The 19,026-nt window shown below is 35.2% G+C and overlaps 1 protein-coding gene across 3 annotated transcripts in view; it reads left to right on the forward strand.

The window, feature by feature from the left end:
* Window positions 1–19,026, forward strand: part of RASGRP1 (RAS guanyl releasing protein 1) — a 39,351-nt gene that overhangs the window by 1,275 nt on the left and 19,050 nt on the right. For 2 of the 3 annotated variants that reach the window (XR_014883585.1, XM_085225062.1), the window contains exons 2-6: window positions 872–1,041; window positions 15,863–15,968; window positions 16,517–16,579; window positions 17,862–17,993; window positions 18,656–18,809. Coding sequence is in view for 2 of the 3 variants with exons in the window: in XM_085225062.1 (XP_085081188.1) it covers window positions 872–1,041; window positions 15,863–15,968; window positions 16,517–16,579; window positions 17,862–17,993; window positions 18,656–18,809 (625 nt within the window). In the remaining variant the exon portion in view is untranslated. Of the gene's footprint in view, window positions 1–871; window positions 1,042–15,075; window positions 15,132–15,862; window positions 15,969–16,516; window positions 16,580–17,861; window positions 17,994–18,655; window positions 18,810–19,026 lie in introns of those variants that run through there. The other variant, XM_085225063.1, reaches the window with a different exon arrangement.

The raw sequence follows: 19,026 nt of genomic DNA on the forward strand, positions 1-19,026 counted from the left end.
TTTCATTGAAACAGCAGTGGCTGATGCCATTTTGTGAACGACAAGGATCATTCTTTCACGTCAGATTTTGAATCAGTTCCTGTTATTTGCACGTGAACAATTATCTGAACACTGTGCTTCTTTAATATTTCATACAGAATGATGAGCTTGCATGCAAACAATGAACATTTAATATTATCTGTATATGTACATATTCTTAAACTCTTAAGACATTGCAATAGGAGCAAAATTCTGGCCTAAGCCAAGGTTCATTCTTTATTTTTATCTCTTTTAAAGATGTGTTTACTTATAAAACTATTAATTCACTCGCGCATGCACTTTTAAAACAATTTAGTAGGAATTAATAATATAGAATGGATAAAAACTCATCAGCTTTTTTTTTTTTCCTTCTTTTAAATTGTGAAGTGCTCCATTGTGAAGTTGCACTAATAATTAGGGTACTTAATTTCATTTGGAAAATCACTATTAATGCAGCTTGTCTGTCTCGTTACAGTGTGTTTCCAATAATGTTGGATTAAGCTATTTTTTTTTTCTCCTTTATTTTTATGATCACACAAAGGTGTGGTGGCAGATTACTGTGTAACAATGTTCCTGTTTTGTAGTTTATATAGTATTGGAAATTTGATTTGTGGCAATCTGACAGATCTTTCAGGGAGTGCTGTAACTGTGCTCTACTATCTGTGTTTAGCAGGAAAAGAATGTCATTTACCATGCAGACTCTTAGGTACACTTACAAGTGGGAGGGCTGTGTCTTTCACCAACCTAGCTACAGGGAGTTCATTGCCCTTTAAATCTCTCCTTTTTCATGTCCTTCAAGATTTGTCACATACCCTTGTACTTGTACTTACTTCACTATTGTGCTTTCTTCTAGGCAACCTGCCCATGGATGCAGCACTTCCCCTGAATCCTCACTTGAGCTGAAGCAGATCAGTCATTGTCACAGCCATTCAAATCTTACTCAAGTCACTATGGTGCCTTTGGGGCACTTAGCCAAAGGGGCGACTTTGGAAGATCTTCTTGAAACCTGCATTCAGTCTTTCGGTGAGTATCTGGAGGTTTTTGGAATGGTGTGAATGTGTTTCTATATTGGTTGCTTTTAGACCATTTACCAATGAATTACGCTGATACATTAACCAAGTATAAAAGCTTAACTAAACATTATGTATTCTGTAAGCATTGCCATCTATTTTATGGGTTTGTGAATATGTAGGTAATATATTCTAAGAGCTTAATGTTGATATTTACCAAACCAATACTTGAAGGAACAAACAAACAAACAAAAAAAAGAGTAATCTTTTTAATCGTATAATATGCAATAAATCTCACATGTTTAATACAAAAATTTTGAAATGAGCAGAGCTGTTTTTATAAGGTAAGTAATACTAGATTACCACTTACATTATCAATATAGATTTAAAGTTGCCTCTCAATAAAGAATCTAAATAGAAGTTGCATCTATATACTTTTTTGAGCCTGTCAGTTACATATTTCTTCTTTTCCGCAAGAATCGTAATACATGAACATTGATGATTGTTGCCTGAACCCTGTATCCTTAGTCTCCTTTTTATTTTATTTTTTTAACTATTAAATATGTTTGGTTTTTATATTATTAAAATATGTTAGTACCGAAGGCGCTCAAAAGTGTTCTGAATATTTTGCAAATAAGGCATTTGCTTGTAAACCCACTTTCATTGTTTAGAAACACTGTCTTTCTGAAAGTCTTACAAAGTTTTCTTGCAGAGTAGTCCATAGATGCTAAACACACTCAAATGCCTACTCACCTCTAGAATAATTAATCTGTGCAGTTAAATAGTAACAGAGCGCTGATCAAGTGCTGCAACAAGTACTATATAAGCAATGACTAATCTTTCACACCCACTGGAAATGCATTAATGTTAATATACCATAAAGCCTTATATTCAGTGTGTGCAGAGAAATGCATGTCTAAGAGAAGTTAATAAAACATGCAATTATCATTTCTTTCTTGGTCCTTTTCTCATTCAGTAAAGAATTGGGTAAAGAACATGTCTACTGAACTGTTATAAAACCCCAGTTCCTAAAAAAATGTTGATTAATCTGTAAGTTTTGGTTTACTGGAAGTGAGAAGGCATCTAAACCACATGTAAGACCGTTTTACAGTTATAATATTGATATGGTATTGATTCATATTCATGTTTTTAAGGAGGAAAAAAGGGACTATGAATACAATATCTAGTAAAACTATTGTGAATGTTGGTTTCAAATTCTGTGGGAGACTGAATGGGAAACTACTGTTGATTTTTTAGTTTTATTTTAATAATTTTTTAATATTCAGAGTATATATATCAGCATGTAGTTTCATACAGCTAAACATCCATGTTTTATAAGGGCTAAGTTGACAGAAAAAGAAACCTGTCCAGTTCAGCTATGTATGGACAGGATTCTATCTAAAGGATTTCATACTTCAATTATCAAGTTTACTGTAAATTCTTGAACTTTGACAAGTTATACATAGGTCTAACAGAGTGAGTAGCAGCGTGCCTGTGCTCGTAACCATGGACTAAGTAAGGACTTCTAGAGTCATGATATGCACTGTTGGCATTTAGACTCTGTTGGGCAATTCATAACAGAAAAAAAAATAGGTACAAAAAAAATAGTTGCTGATGTAAATTGAATAATTAGGCAAGTTTATTCCCATGCATAGTGTCTAAGTATAATTTCCACCCTGTATCCTAATAGTTCTATTCAGATTAAAATTGTATTGTCATTTTCAAATATGCTGATTTATATTATTACAGAAATCTGTTACTGTGTTCCGAGCAAGATTTACTTCAGTATTAAAAGCACAGAATCTCCCAAGACTTGAGCACAGATTTCCTTACTATACTTCAAGTTTCCTTTCTGGAAAAAGCCCTTGATTTATTTACTGTCAAGGGTTAAATAAAACAGTATGTAGTAGATAGAGACGGTGTGTCATGCATGTGAACACATACTGTTTTATGCTAATGCTATAGTGCACTTGCTAATGTTATGTGTAAGTTACGAATACAATTCTTATATAAAGTACACAGCCAAATTTATTTTCCTGAACTCAATTAGAAATGCTTGAAAAAGCAAATACTGTGTAAGAGAGGCTGCTATCAACAATGGTATATAAGGGGAGATCGGCAGCCTTCTGCCATTTACATGGGGAATATCATAAGATGGCCTAGCTAAGAAGGCATTAAGAATTAACCCACAAATGTACAGTATGGATAAGTAGAAAGCGTGAATCTCAGCTAATGAGTGAAAGACTTTGCGAAACTGTTGTAAACAATTCTAGGATAGTCTGTAGAAAGACAGTGTTTGTCAAGAGAACTGAGGTAATCCAAAACCTGTACTAAAGAGATGTCACAATTTGACAGTCTGAGATGAGGAGCAAAGATTGTATCTTGGAACTCGTGATATTCTTTGTGGATCTATGAAAGTGCTGAATAGAAGGTGGTACTAAAACGTGTTTTCTTACGCTGGCTTATGATGTCAGACTTGGACGTTGGTGATATAACAGCAGAGGTTGAACCTTCTTACCAATATTCCATGACACGTTGTTGCTATGTGACAGATGGCAGCAGAGAAGGCAGTCTGACAGAACGGTGGCTGTCACGGAAGCATGTATAAAGCAGAGATGTGGCACTGAATTCCTTGATGCAGAAAAAGATTGCACTCACTGACATTCGTTGACACTTGCTGAACATTTATGCAGGCCAGACAGTACATGAGAGCACAGTGAAATGGTGGGTGGTTTGTTTCAGCAGTGGAGGCAGCAACGTGAAAGGCAAGCCATGTCCTGGATGATCATGCAGATTATTACGAATGAAGCATGCAGGTTCTTGTTAATGGCTGGTGAGTATGAATAGTCAGTGGTGGTGGCTATATTGAAAACTACTGTTTTAGGTGTGAGAACTTGCTCTATCGAATATCGTTATTGTGCTTTTTGTACCTGTTGTAGTTTCCATTTCCATATTTATGAGGGATTGCTTTTGGAGTGATCTATGTATATCTGAGTGAAAAGTGTTACACCGGTTATTATTCAATAACACAATTTTTTTTAAACAAAAATAGGAGATACTAAAAGTATAAGTTCTTCAGGTCTCATGAAATGTTGCATCAGGATGAGCAGGCTGAACCCGAAAGTTATTTGCCACAAATTAAGGCAATAGAAAAGCCAGGACATGAGTTGGAGCAAGAGTTTTTCATAAAAAACAGTGTGATGAGCTATTGAAGGCAGAAAACTTAGAAAGGAGCATAGGTGCTGAGATAAGTCTAGAAGAATTGTAGAGACTTGAAACAACTCTTAACAGTTTGAAGAGGAAGAATGTGATTATGTAGGGCAATTATTCCAGGTATTTTATCCATCTTGAAAGACCTTTTCAACATGACAAGTAGCTAAAGGATACTGTTGCAGCTATGATCTAGATTGACAAAAAGAGCTCCAGAGTGCAAATGAATGCATTGCATTAGATTGCCTTAGAAAAGAAAGGGAAACATTGCGGGTAAGTGGACCCAACAGTAAAATTTAAAGATGAAAAAGTGGTTACATGGAAAGAAAGAGAAGTCGTAATAGGGAAGTGGAGTAAAAAGAGAAATCAATGTGAGGGGAATGCACAGAGAAGAAGAGCAGCGGGTAATGTAAGGTGATTGAAAAGATCAGAAACTGTACTGTGTAGAAGGGCTGGATTCATTGGAACTTTTCCACCAGAGAGATTGATTCTAAACAGAAACTTCAAAGAGTGAATTAAATGTAGTAAATTGGTGACAAGATGGCTGAACTTGTGACTTCAGGAAAACAGAGTGATTATTAGATTTTGACTTGGAGTATGACAAATTCAAGAAGATTTTTTTTTTTTTTCTAGAGGAATTCTTCACTAGTGACTGTGATTCCTGATTGGAACAGTAACCTCTTACATCCATGTTTTCTCTTTATGCAGTATAAAGCGACTGGAAAATAATGTACTTTTGACTGGCAGACTGTTCTCTGAAAATCAGTATGGCTTAATTTTCTACATTATTTCTTGTTTGTAAAGATACTTATGCTATCAGCTTTGTTTTCAAAACTGATAGACTAGGGTCTAGCTTTCTGTTCCGTGGCAATATTTAGTGCTGGCAGCTCAGTAGAATACAGGAAGCACGTGCTCAGTAGCACAGCTTTATTCTTTGTTAGTTCTTATTAATAATCTTTGCAAGACTATGTAAATGCATGCCGATGTATATTTAGTCCAGAAAGTGATACAAATTGGAGAGTATAATATTTCAGAAGTTAGTTTTCACTTTACTAGATATTTCTGTCTTGATTTGTTAACTGTGAATCTGCTAAGTATGGAAATGAAACAGCAGTAGTTCTTCATACTTTTTACCATTGGCTATTCTCAGGCTACTGTGATACTGATGTTTTTGACTGTTTGTTAGTAAGTAAATTTCTGTTCTAGCAATTTTTTATTTGTATGCTCACTCTGTATAAGAGGTATATGGTAAGAGATCTTTGTTTTCCTTGTCTGTAAGCTTCTGTCTTAGCACATAAAGGGAAGACAAGGGAAGAACAACTGATATAATCTACCTGGACTTCTACACCTTTAACACAGTCTGACATCATCTCTAATTGGAGAGAAAGTGATTTGAATGATGAACTATTAAGCAGATAAGGAATTGCCTGGATGGCTATAGCCAGAGAGCTGTGGTCAGTGGTTCTATATTCAGGTGGAGGCTAGAGGGTAGTGACAAGCCTGCCCCAAGCCAGTCTATGATTCTGTTACATACATCTTCAGACTTATATTGAGTAACATTGACATGTACTTATTATTTTTTAAGATACGCTTTTCAAAGATTCAGTGAACTGTTGTAACACGCAATAGAGCTTATAGGCCATATAGGGTTTAAGGGGTCTTTCCCTTGCACACAAAACATTTTTTACAAATGTTTAAATTTTTTTTTGCAACTTGTACAAAATATGTCTTCAGCATGGTGTCATTTTGCTATTTCCTTGTTTTATCAGTGAAGCGCTGAAAATTCACTCAAAACTACCTAAAAAACAACTCGAAGAGCACACTTGACAGTACTAATTTATACAAACACTTGTGTTTTACTGAAAAAACTGAGGATCATGAATGAACTAAGAAATCACTAAAATATCACAACTTTAATACTAAGGAGGTATTTCTGTCTTTAGCCTTCAAGTGGAAGATGTTATGTAATTGTCTATTACATTTAAGTATTGCAAGCACTCTTGCTGTAGCACATGGAAGAGCTGTGCTGTCACACAATTCAGGCACTTCAGTTACTGCTAGGCAAGATGAGTATGCACAGTGGAAAAAAGAAATCGCAAAACATCTTCTTAACTGTGTGTTACCATGCAGAGTCTCTGATTTCTTAACAGAGGTAGGTACAGGGTTTTAGGAAAGTAATAGATTTTTTTTTCCCCTGAAGTACATGTATATTAATACATTTTATTTAATGTAATTCTAGGTGGAAGCTCAGATATGAAAAACTGCAGTGGAGTTAGTTTATACTGGATGTTCAGTAGGAAGGAAAGTATATTTTAAAAAAAAGGTTTTAAACCCATGGCTACTATTTTTGAAATACATTAAAATACTAACTTTCTAGTCTAGCAACATTCCTAATAGAATTTATGTGAACTGAGTGCAATTTGCAGCCTCTAATGGTCATAATAATCTTTAGATTGTGATGTAAATTTTTCTGTAATGTCTAATCAGTGCTAAATTAGCTTGTTTCCTCAGTGTGGGATAAAGGAATGTTTGTAAACAAACCTTAGAAATTCGGTAAACTGATCTGTATGAAAGATGTCACATAATTACTATGATAGAACTGAGAAATCTGGCAAAGGAGTTGGTTGTACAAGCACTAGTTGATTATAGTTAACGTTTTCCAGAATATAAAAGTAACTGCATTAGTGGAGTCTTACAGTTCTGTGATCTCCTAATATTTCCACTATTCATTTTTGCATCAGTATCATGCAAAAAAAAATTCTTCTTAGATTGCCTTCCAAGAAAAACTTACTTTGCTCCCAACATGAGTACGTTCTTCCAGTCTAGATGCAACATTGAGTAACTAATAAAACAATCATAGCTCAAGTACCAAATTTGTCGTTATCTTTGTTCAAAATTTATCAAACAAACACCAAGCTACAACAAAGAATTCTAGTTAGAATGCAGTTGTATTTTTTAAGGCATATGTCTTTTAAGACATATACACACACCCACAGAAGAGAGCTTCTGTCATTTACGTTTTTTCTGTAACTTTTTCCTGGTCAATCATTTCTTTTTGTCTCATGCTCCATAAATTTGCAGGGGGCACAAACGTGCTCCCACAGTCTAAATTGAATGTTGAAGTCTCTAGTTCCCCGAAGAGTTGTTAAAATTTGTACAGTTTGTTATTCTGTACTAAAATGGTGTTGATCATTGTGTGTGATTTGGTAAAATGCAGTTAGGAAAATCTAGTGTTGCTTGGCAATGGAAACTATGTTGATGAACAATTAATGACATTGTGGGAACAGAAGAGTAGCTGCTGTTCTGTAGAATGCTAAGTGCTATTTAGCTAACTGTTGAAGTTAATTGTGATTGTACTAAAATGAAAATGAGTTCTTTTTTTAACCTGATGCCTGTAGAATTTTTTCCCAAAGAAATGAAACTTTTTAAGATTTCATTGTGTGTACTTTAAGGTTCTAATTAACTAGTTTGATTTCAGACTTTACAACATAGTTGTCCAAAGTCATGAAATAACAAAAGAAAATGCATAGAACTTAGACTACTTGCTTTATAAAGTCTCCCATTTAATAATGCTTACCACAGGGGTATGACAGAAAATTATATCTTCAAACCTCTAACTGTAACCTCAGAAAAGCAATATTACTTTTATTTATCAGTGCACAAAAGCTTAGATACAATAAGAAAAGAATTCATTCTACTGAGAATATTAATGAGTTTGTTTTCTTCTCAGTGTATGTATGAAATAGAAGCAAGCAATAGTTTCTTGTTCTTTAGGCTTCCCCACGCATTTTACTTTCTGTTACTTAGTTTGGTTTGTATATGCTTCAGTGTGAAATCTATCAGTATTTTACTGCATTTTTTTAGGTACTTTTTTGCATTGCATTTTTATAAGTCTGGGAAAGAAGGGACTCCACTTGAAATATTACACAGTACAATAGATCTTTCTATTACATAATTTATGTTTAAGAAGAAAAGTCAAGATAGTTTTCTAAACATTACTTTCTTGTTTTTTTTTTTTCACTCCCATTGCTGAGGTCAGAATGTGGAAGTGCTGAAGTCAGAATGTGGAAGTGCAAGAGCTGGGAGAAAGCGAAGATGGGAGAGCACCCATTACAGCTGCTCAGTTTATGCTTGCACTGAGTCTGACTTTCACGAATCCCTAAACACTGAAGCTGTCATGCTTGAATACATATAGAGATCATATTAAGAATCCAGTGCATAGTCCCAGCCATATGGTGATCATTTAGTGGTATGCCATGTAAACCTTCAAAATACGGACCTCCTCTGGCAGAGACCATAATGTGAGATGTCAAGAGCTTCTCTTCTATGTTAAGTTTCAGTATGTAGATATCTGATGGTGATGAATGGTGTTTAGGTATATTTAAGTTTGTAGTGAAGCTGCATTGTTGTCTTTTTTCTTTGTTTGTTCTGTGTTTGTTTTTTTTTGTTTGTTTGTTTATTTTTTGGTAAACTTTGTGTCCTTGGTCTATGGTCAATAAGGGCTGTTCCAGTCTCAGGATGTGACAAAGGCATGTCCCCATCTAACGAGTTAAAAGATAGCTTGTCACATAGTCTATAAACATTAATTCCAGAAATATATCTAGAAGTTAGACCAGAGACTGGGAAGCTGACGTATGTAAGGAAGAGAAATTTGAAACAGAAAGTCAGGAATATCATAGCAGGATTTAGGGTAGGAGTATGAGTCAGCAATGAAAATTAAGGCCAGAAACTGGGGCCTAATCTATCTGTAACATCTTGAGGTCTCTGAGAGGAAAGATGCTTGGTGTCTGCTGGTTTGTTGTAGTTTGAACCTTTGGATGTGGGCTGACTTCGTGCTTCCTCAGATCTGATGATTGGCTGCCCCAGGATCAATCATGCAGTTGTAGGATGAGTAAGTGCTGAGCATGCAGTTGAGTTCAGTGGTTATCTAGAAATACTGGGCTCAATTTTCTGATTCCATTCTAGAAGTCTTATTTGTTTATTCACCAGCACTTATATGGGCACAGTTATGTTGCCATGCGCTACACTTGAATTATTCAAGAGTTGCCTGTAGCTCAAAAACTACGCATGGCTCCTCCAGTAACATGATTCATAGCTTTGAAAAAAACACTTAAATTACAATTGGTAGGCTTTGTAGAAAAAGACCAGTTAAAAAGTTCTCATTTGCCAAAATCAATACTTTAACTATACTATAGAACAATGAAAATTAGCGCATGGAGGAGGTGTTAACATTTTACTTTTTGTGCTTGATTTGAATTTCCAAGGCTAATGGAACACTTTCCACCCACATTTCATTTGGTTTCTCTTGAAGAACATTTTAATTTCTCAAAATCATCCCATTTCCCCTTGACAAGAACATTTATCCTCTTGTTTTCGTTTCAAAGAATTACCCACTCAGAGCTTTGCTGCAAGAGGTAGCTCTCCAAAAGCTGTTTCTGGAGAGTAATGTCTTTCTTTTGAGGCTTTTACTCCCTGATGTTCTCTACTCTCACATGGAGTAGTCTTGGATACATATTAGATTTGCTTGTACCTTGGTTAAATCTGCATTGTTAATAAGTACTTGGAAGAACTTTTTTTTTCCTTCTCATTCTGTAGGTGTCTTGAAGTGTGAAGTAGACTTAGAGGAGCATCAAGTTTATAGTGTTTCTTCCAGAATCTGTTTTACTTGTTTAGAGTTCTGTTAGTGGTACAGAAATCATAAAAAAAAAGCAGAGTTCTCATTTTAATTTTGGAGTTCTCTCTTGTACTATCAATTTTTTTTTTATATGAGTAACTTAGTGGTTACAAGCACATTGCTGTGTGTTGGGGACAACCATCATTTGTATAATTAAATTTTAATAGGAGAGCTTGAAGATTCCAGCTGCTTTCTGCAGCATCTTAAAATAATTATTTTGCCTATCTTTGTAAGGTCATTGTAATTAACTTATACTATTTCTGAAAGACATCATGTGGAAAAAAAAAACCCAACAAATAAACAAAGCAGAACAACAAGAAAAACAGAACAAACACTACCACTCTACAGAATACTACATTGAATACTAATATAGAATACCACAGAGTAACATCAGTATAGCAACCAATGACTTTCAGCTTTTCACTTAAATAAGACTGCTTGGCAATTGCCTGATGATTTATCATTGCATTGTTCTTGGTGCTAGTTTGATAGTGACTGGAAGACTTCAGGTAGCTTACAAGAAATTATTCATATTCTTAGTAGTTTAGTAACTGATCATTTTATATCAGCATTCTATGATTCACTTCTTACGCATTTTAAATGGTAAAACCAGATGACAGAGTTGGAACCTGATGGTAAAGAAATGCTTATAAAATAAATGCCTCTTAGACCTAGGAAAAACAAATTTCTTTCTTGCAAAATTCAGCTCTAGATCTTCCTGGCCTTCCTGTTGCCTTATGATTGCATTCATATGTAGGAAGGTCTCAGGATCGTGGTACTGCCTATAGAATGTTGTCTAGTGAGTACATTTACCATAAGCTTGAGGTTGTAGTGAAAAATAGGTAGTTTGCTCTTAATGCCTTTCTTATTAGGTTTTGAATACTTATATTCTTCTAATTATAAATGATCTATCACTTGTTTCTAGAATATCTAAATCACAGATTGGAGGAAGCCACCAGTTGGATCATGCACAAGAATGGCTGATAGGCCTAGGTTAGGATGGTCTTACTTTTGTGTCTTCTGATTCTCACATATAAAATGGAACTCCAGTAACTGTAAATTCAAGTGACCTTGTGTTACTGTATAAATAAAATATTCAGTCCTGTATTTCTTTGTATTCTCATACGTGTAGTTATAGACCGGAAAAGCATATTCAGTTCCTACTTCCTTGTTTGCTTCAGAGAACTTTTATTAAAACATCTTAAGGGCATTTACAGGAGAAAAAAAATGTACCTTGCAGACTGTTTATATTTTTCTGCAGTGAAACAAATCTAAGGCTTATGCAGTTTTTTGCAACACTCTATTAAGATAAATCGACTAACTGAAACACACCCATGCTACTTTGTTTAGTAGTCACTCTGGTTTTTGCTCAGCAGAGTATGTGGTTAGAAACACATATACAAACGGAAATCAAAATGAGTCTCAGACTTAAAAAAAAAAAAATAAAAAAAAAAAAAAAAAAAAAAAAAACCTTGTGGAGGTTCAAGAGGATGCTGTAGAGGCATTCAGAGAGATTCTCCCAAGTGAGTCAGGAAAACCCCCATAATTACCTTCCCTGTTTTCACAAAGATAGTTTACCATAGCTTTTGTAACTTCCTTACACACAGTTATGTTTAACAGGTCAGCTCTCTGAAAAGAAGCTGCCTGCTGGTCAGTGACAGTTCTGAAACTGAGCTGGAGTCTCTTCTGAGAAGAATGAAGGTCAATTTTTAGCTTTTATTGAATTAGGAATTTATGCAATACAAATAGAAGAATCAGACCTGATGTTTTTCTCTTTACTAACGTTATTCATTAATAGGGTACTCACCTAAAAAGCATTTCTTTTATAGATTTGGCAGGAAGGTTACATTAAATATTTGATAATGATCATATTTGTAAAATTATCTGCTGCTACAAACCCATGCAGGTTTGCTACTTTGTGCTGAGCTGTACTGGGAACTGATAAGACTTTTGTCTGCAGCGCATATTTTGTTTTTTAGTACATCACCAGTACAAAGCTGTTCTTAGTGCAGATTAAGCCTTTTAGTCACTGGCACGGGGTAGGAATGGATAGCATAAAGTTTAGTACTGTTTCATTGTGTGCAAGATAATTACCCTTTACTTTAACAGCATCCACCTCTGATGTGAGGTAGCTGGATCTGGATGTTTTAAAGCATAAATTCACTTCTGTTGGGTGAGAAAATAAACGTATTGACCTAACCAATAATAATAGGTAGAACATACTGTTTTTCTCCATACCTTTACAGTGCAGAAAAAATATTTAAAACATCATTAAAAAGATCCAAGTTCAGTTGGAAGCATGATGCCACTTATGGTAGAAGCCTAGAATATGTACAGATAGAAACTGTTGAGATAGACAGGTAATTTCTTTGTCAGCTGGAGGTGATCCGTATTGAACACTTCTGAAAAGCAGATGATTTAACAATAACTGTACACAACTATATACATGCAAATAACTATTTTGGCTTTCAAGTTAAGGATATACAGAACTGCTTTTCTGGTTAAAAAAAATAAAATCTGTTGGATGAAGAGCCCCATCAGAAGAGGGGTGGCTAGCAGGACAGGGAGGTGACTGCCCCTCTCTATTCTGCCCTCATGAGGTCCTAACTGGAGCATTGCATCCTGGTCTGGGGCCACCAATAGAGGGAAGATGTGAATCTGTTGGGGAGGGCTACGAAGATGATCAGAGGGCTGGAGCACCTCCTGTATGAAGACAGGCTGAGGGAACGGAGCTTGTTCAGCCTGGAGAAGAGAAGGCTGCTAGGAGACCTTGTTGCAGCCTTCTGGTACTTAAAAGGGGATTATAAACAGGAGAGGAATAAACTTTTTACTTGGATAAATAGCAATAGAACAAGGGGGAAATAGTTTTAAGCTCAAGAAGAGAAGGTTTAGATTGGATGTCAGGGGAACTTCTTCATAGAGAGACTGGTGGGGTGCTGGAATAGGCTGCCCAGAGAGGCTGTGGATGCTCCATCTCTAGAGGTATTCAAGACCAGGTTGGATGGAGCCCTGTATAGCCTTGGCTAGTACCAAATCTGGAAGTTAGTAGACCCGCCTGTAGTAGGCAGGTTGGACCTTGGAGTCTCTTCCAACCCAAGCCATTCTATTTTGTAAAAATTGATACGGACTTCTGCGTGCTATATTTAAAAGAATAGTCTTCTTAAAGACACTTGGAATAATAAGCCAAATACTAAAGAATTTAATAAACATTATGATTCCCAGCCTTTATTTGCAAATTCCTCATTTCTCCATCAAAACTTACACAGCAGCTGTTTTAATGCCTAAGCTATTTACATTCCATTAAGAACAGAAATATTCTGTAAGTAATAAATGATATGTGAGAACACTAGTGTAAACTTTGGTTTCTGCTTTAAAACTAGGAACTTACAATAAAAAAAATCAAAAGACAGCTGAAGAAATTTGTTTGAATGAGCTGGATGCCTATTCACGAATGTCAATTTTTATTTTATATTGATCTATTACTTGAACTTCTGTATTACCAATGCTTTTTTTTTAAAAAAAAAAAGAAAAGAAAAGATTGCTGGTCAGTATTCTTTTGCAGTCTGTCTTCATCTGACTGCATTTTCTTATGTCACTGCTCAAGAGCCCTAACCCAACTGTTTTCCAGTATAAGCAGCAGCCTGCTTCTCTCATCTCTACAAAGAACAGTGGATAGTTAATAAGGAATATATTTATTGTATTTAAAGCATAGGACTAGTTCCTATCTGTGACTTCGTGGGAAACTGGATTTATACAGTTAAAAATGATTATTGATGCCAAGTATTTACTTACTCCTTGAAAGGAAAATAGTCTATAGTGTAGCTCTTGCATGTTACTACCAAAAGGGCCTAGACTTTTAAGGACGTGCCTGCAGTTGGAAACAGAGAATTTGTATGCTTTCATATCAGCTTAGTTGAACCATATGCTAAGCTGAGTGCTCTGTATGTCTCGAGTACTGAATGCACTATCATGACTGTGAAACTCAGCTAAGATGTGAAAACAAATCTGGAAGGATTGCTAAAGAGCACACAAGAGCTGCATATACTTTTAGAGTAAACCTGTCACTCTACTGAAAGTAGAGAATAACACTACAGAGATTAGTCTCCTGGAATTTTATGATCTTTCTTTCTGTACAGGATGGTTTAGATGTTATGTTTTGAATGCTCTGCTTTAAATTCTACCTTGACAGTAACTGTTCACAGGAAGTTTTTTTGCTAGCTCCAAATGGGAGTCAAGTAGTGCAACTTATTCTCCTAACTCTATACTGCTTTCTCTGTCAGTATATTAGACTGAGGCTATAAGCAGAATTGCCTCTTATGATGTAGCTGTAATTATAGAAAGTGGTCTCTGACATTCATTGTCTAAGATGACCTGATATATAAAGTTTCTGTTCTTGGTATAAGAATTATGAGTGGATTGATGCCATAATTTACTGATCAGAAATTTTCTGCTTGCCTTTCCTGACGGTCTGTCTGTCCATCATATTGATTTTCCTGCAAAGCTGCAAAAGAACTACAGGCTTAGGTCATTCTGAATCACCTTCCTACTGAACTACATGCACTCTGCATGAAATAATTAAATTAGTCTGTTTGATGATGAAAAGATTGGGATCTCTAGAGGACTGAATAGATAGAAGGGAGACATCCAGATTGGTGCAGGGGTAGCAGTGTGAACCTAGCTTTTGGTTGATGGCTTTCACTTTCTGGCCAATCAGCCTGGACTCAGGCACAGTATATTTTGTTACCCGCTATAAGCATGAGTGAGAGGTTATAGCACCGATAGCAGTTTCAGAGGAGAATAAGAACTATTGTGGAGCGAATAGTAGGAAATAAATCAAGAGGAAGCTGGGCTTTATTAGTTCTACCACAGATCTAATGTGGTAGAACTACACTGGCAGGAAAGGCCTTGGCTTTGGGGTTCTCTTCATGTGTGTTACCTACCTGTTTAAAGATGTGGAAATTGTTTCTCAGTGCCTAACATGAATTATATTGTTTTATGAATGGGATGAGTTTAATATTTCTTTTTACTGCATTGTGCAGTCTCTGAAAAAAGTTTTTTTTTCCCCCCTTGTAGTAGATACTACTTTATACGCTGCAGATCTGTTGTTTTCACCTACACCTTTTTGTTATCGCACATTGCTTCTGCATGCTGTTCTTGTTTCAGGTGGTAACTACATTTGTCTTAGTAGAGGACAGAATATTTTAAAATGATGCAAAAAGGTAAGTCTTGAAAGGACATAGTATTCTGTTTCAAGTTACCTATTTTGTCTCAGGGCAGCCAGTGCCTTTGTTAATATTAACAGACCCAATGTTAAAATGTGTGCAAGAGAAATGGAAACTTCATAAAACATTGATACATTTAATGTCCTTGATCTTTTCCTAATATGGGAAAAAAGCACGAACAAAGCCTGCAAGATAGATCTAGTCTAAGAACCTCCTTCAAGTTAAATCCTTGTAATGTACAGTTTAGGTCCATTGCTGAGAGTATGCTTTCGTTACCCCTGAAATTCTGCATACATTGTACCTCATTCCATGCATTTCTAGATGCATGTTTACTTTAGGATTATATATGTTAGATATATGTTAGCTACACAAAAAACCTGCATAATCACTTAAGAATATCTCCATTCTGATGGATTCAGTCATGCCACTGACTGACATGGATCAGTAGCCTAATTTTTGTGTAACTCAATTCATTAATTTCTTACAAGTGTTATATTCATCTGATGAGCTATCTGAATATTTTGATTTTTTTTGAGAAAAAGCTGTTTTTTGTTTGTTACCTCTCATCAGAAAAAAAAAAAAGACAGACCTACTATGTCAGTAGCTAACTACCATCTTTCAAATAGCATTATAAACTGGTCTGCTGAGAACTAGGATTCCGAAGAGGCCTCTTCCATGTTTGAGAAGTTATATGACAGTTTCAATGTGAATACTTTTTTCTCCCCCAGATCTAGAAGGAAATTCTTATCAGAATAACCAGCTGCTAAAGATGATTCTGACCATGCATCAGTTTATCATCTCTTCTGCAGATATGCTCCAGAAACTCAGTGATCTATATCCTTTGCAATATTCACCTGCTCATAAGGTAAAAATTAGATATGCTTGACTGCTCTAATATAGTTAAGTAGAGGATATTTAAGCTAGGAATTCATTACTTTTCTTCTACAAGCATGAAACAATAGACTTTTTATTTGTTTTTTGTCTGTACAGTGTGGCTTTTGTTTATTTTAGGGCATGTGATTTTTCTTTGCCTGGTTTAGCCTACAATCCACATAGACAGAGATGAAATTCCAGTTCAGATTTTAAGTAGGATAAATCATCTTCTATTGGCTGCAGAAGTATCTAACAAGTGTTAGATACTGCAAACCTGGGACTGTTACATGTATCTGTTTTTCCTATCCTCAGTACAAGTAGAGCAAAACACAAAAGCATAGTTTTAATAATATTCTAATGTTATCATCTGAAGACAGTTCTCAACAAGTATTATTTCTCAGGCACTCAAAATTATGGAGTATTTAAATCAAACTTTTTCTCCTGAGTTGATGCTACTCTAGGTGTCTTCTTGGACTCATATACATTTGGTTTTCCTTAACATTTTCTACTTATCTTAGTGCTTTAGAGAAGAAATCATCTGTGCTGTGTGTAAAGATATGCTATTTTGTAAGGTAAGAATATTCTTGCTTGGTAGTCATTAGTCAGCAGTTGTCCCTGTGTCATACAAAAGGATGTTTTTTACATATATTAAAGATCACACCAAAGAGAGAAAGTTGCATTCCTTTAGCTTTTCAAGATTCACATTAGCAACTTGACAAGACGACTCACACAGATCTATTGATATCAGTGCATGAGTTATTGGGTCATACAGTTATTGGGTCTTACTTTTAGACTGAAAAGTTCTATGTGAACCTTTAAAATACAGTAAGAATTGACAGTGCTCATGAATCGAGCATTATGTCTAATATTATATAGGTCTATTAAAGAAAATAGAGTGGGATATTGCAGCTATTGTTATATAAAAAAAAACTGTTTTATCTGTAGATAGTTTTCCCTAGTAACCGTTCTTAGTCATTTGCAATGATCACAGACCACTTTTATTAAGCACAGTAAAGTTTGAAATCTTAGTTTAGAGAAGTATAGAAATACACTCAGGAATAAAAATGGGAGTTAGCCATCCTGAAGTGGCTGTAGCTTGACTTATAGCTGGGCTTTGGTCTGCTTGTAGGGAAATAATGAGTGACTATCTTTGCATTTCTTATTTGGTGGTGGGTTTTTTTCTTTGTTTTTGGGTTTTGTTCTTTTTCTCTCTCTTTCATTCAGTTATTAAATCTTTATTGTGGCTCACAATTTTTTTCCTCCCTGGTCCCACTGCAGGGGGAAGGAGTGAGTGAGCAGCTTGGTCAGTATTTAGTATTTAGGCTAGGGGCAACCTATCACAGTGGGTGACAAGTCACATGTGGAAACTGAAATAAAAATGTATGACAAATAATTTGAATGCCTAACACAGAAAATTATAGTCCTTAGAAAGTATTTGATGCATGTGAGAATGAATCACTAGTAAACAAATATACTTAAATAGTAACTTATTTTTGGTTAATAGTTAAAATTCTGACTAGCATAGCGCATTTTTTGGCAGAATAATTTCAGGTTTTAAAGGAATAAGTAAAATTGTTTACAAGGTTGTAAAGAAAATAATCCGCATACATGTTATGTAAATATAACATGAGTCTAGATACTTCAGTTTTGAATTATTGCAAGTTCTATCGTTTAATTCTGTATAGAACTAATTTCTTTTTAATCTTGTAAGAGATTAAAAGTACCCTAACAATAGCATTTAAAAAACAATCATCTCCCAAAGTTGGTCAAAAAGAAATAAAATCATGAACATGAGCAGTTATCTAAATTTCAGCCTTACTCATGGTAAACAATTTTTTTTTCCATTTATAATAGGTATTGGATTACAGAGTTTTGGATTATGTTCAAAATGGACTCTAAACTATCAACAACCATGGAGGCATTTCAAGAACTGGTTAAAGCTAATGGTGAGGAGTTACACTGTCGTCTAATTGACACAACTCAAATGTGAGTGCCAAAGTCCCAATATAGTTGGAAAACAAAGTTTTGCTCTGAATTTCTTTATTCAAATGTAACTCTTTCTAGTATAACGATACCATAGTGGGTTAATTCTAGTCTACAATAAGTTTTATGTTATTAATTCTTAGCAAAGCATTCATACATTATTATACGTAGAAGAACAGAATGCCTTTCAGGAATGGGCTAAGTTGAACCAGACTGTTTGCTAGACTTTGTGCTTTTTTTTTTTTCTCCTATGCTAGTTAAGCTTTATTATATCCAGGGAGCCTTATTGACTAAGTCAGTGAGAGAAGAGTGCATTTTGATTGAGTAATAGAGGAGGTAGGAGTGTCAGTGAGATATGTTAAGGACTATTAAAGGGAATGTTTTATGTTCAGTAGGTCAAAGTCAGGGAAAGCAATTCTGAGAGTGCAGTATATGATCTTGTATTGCTTAGTAATGTTGTACTGTATTTAGGTGAAACATAAATACTTAAAGCAAATAATGTTTTGTCATGTAGTTTGTAATTTATGAAAGATGCTTGCTGTTTAGAAATTCAAATATTAACTTTTTAATGAAGTAAAGCATGAAAATAATGCAAGTTTTCAATTAAGAAGTTTCATCTTCAGATGGTAACTTCGGATAATTCTCTCTTAAAATTTCTCTAAAAGAAATTCCAGGGATTGGTCTAGAAAGCTGACACAGCGTGTAAAGGCTAACAGCAGTAAGAAGCGGAAAGTTTCACTCCTTTTTGATCACCTTGAGCCAGAAGAGCTGTCAGACCATCTTACCTATCTTGAATTTAAGTCCTTCAGAAGAATATCAGTAAGTGTTTTATTTTATATAGAGGCAGGAAGGAGGTAGTAAAGATGGAGAGAGGTACCATTACAGGTTTAACCCCGAGGTGCAAGCACTTTGACAAACTGACAAAATGACTGTGGCGGAGAGCTGGCAAGATCAAAGTTGCTACAGAGCCAGATGGGAAAGCTTACTTGTACATCAGTACAACTAAATGAAGTAGGTAAGGCTTGTTTCTTTGGCC

The sequence above is a fragment of the Meleagris gallopavo genome, chromosome 5 (genome assembly GCF_905368555.1).
Source record: "Meleagris gallopavo chromosome 5, MGAL_WU_HG_1.1, whole genome shotgun sequence".
NCBI lineage: Eukaryota > Metazoa > Chordata > Aves > Galliformes > Phasianidae > Meleagris > Meleagris gallopavo.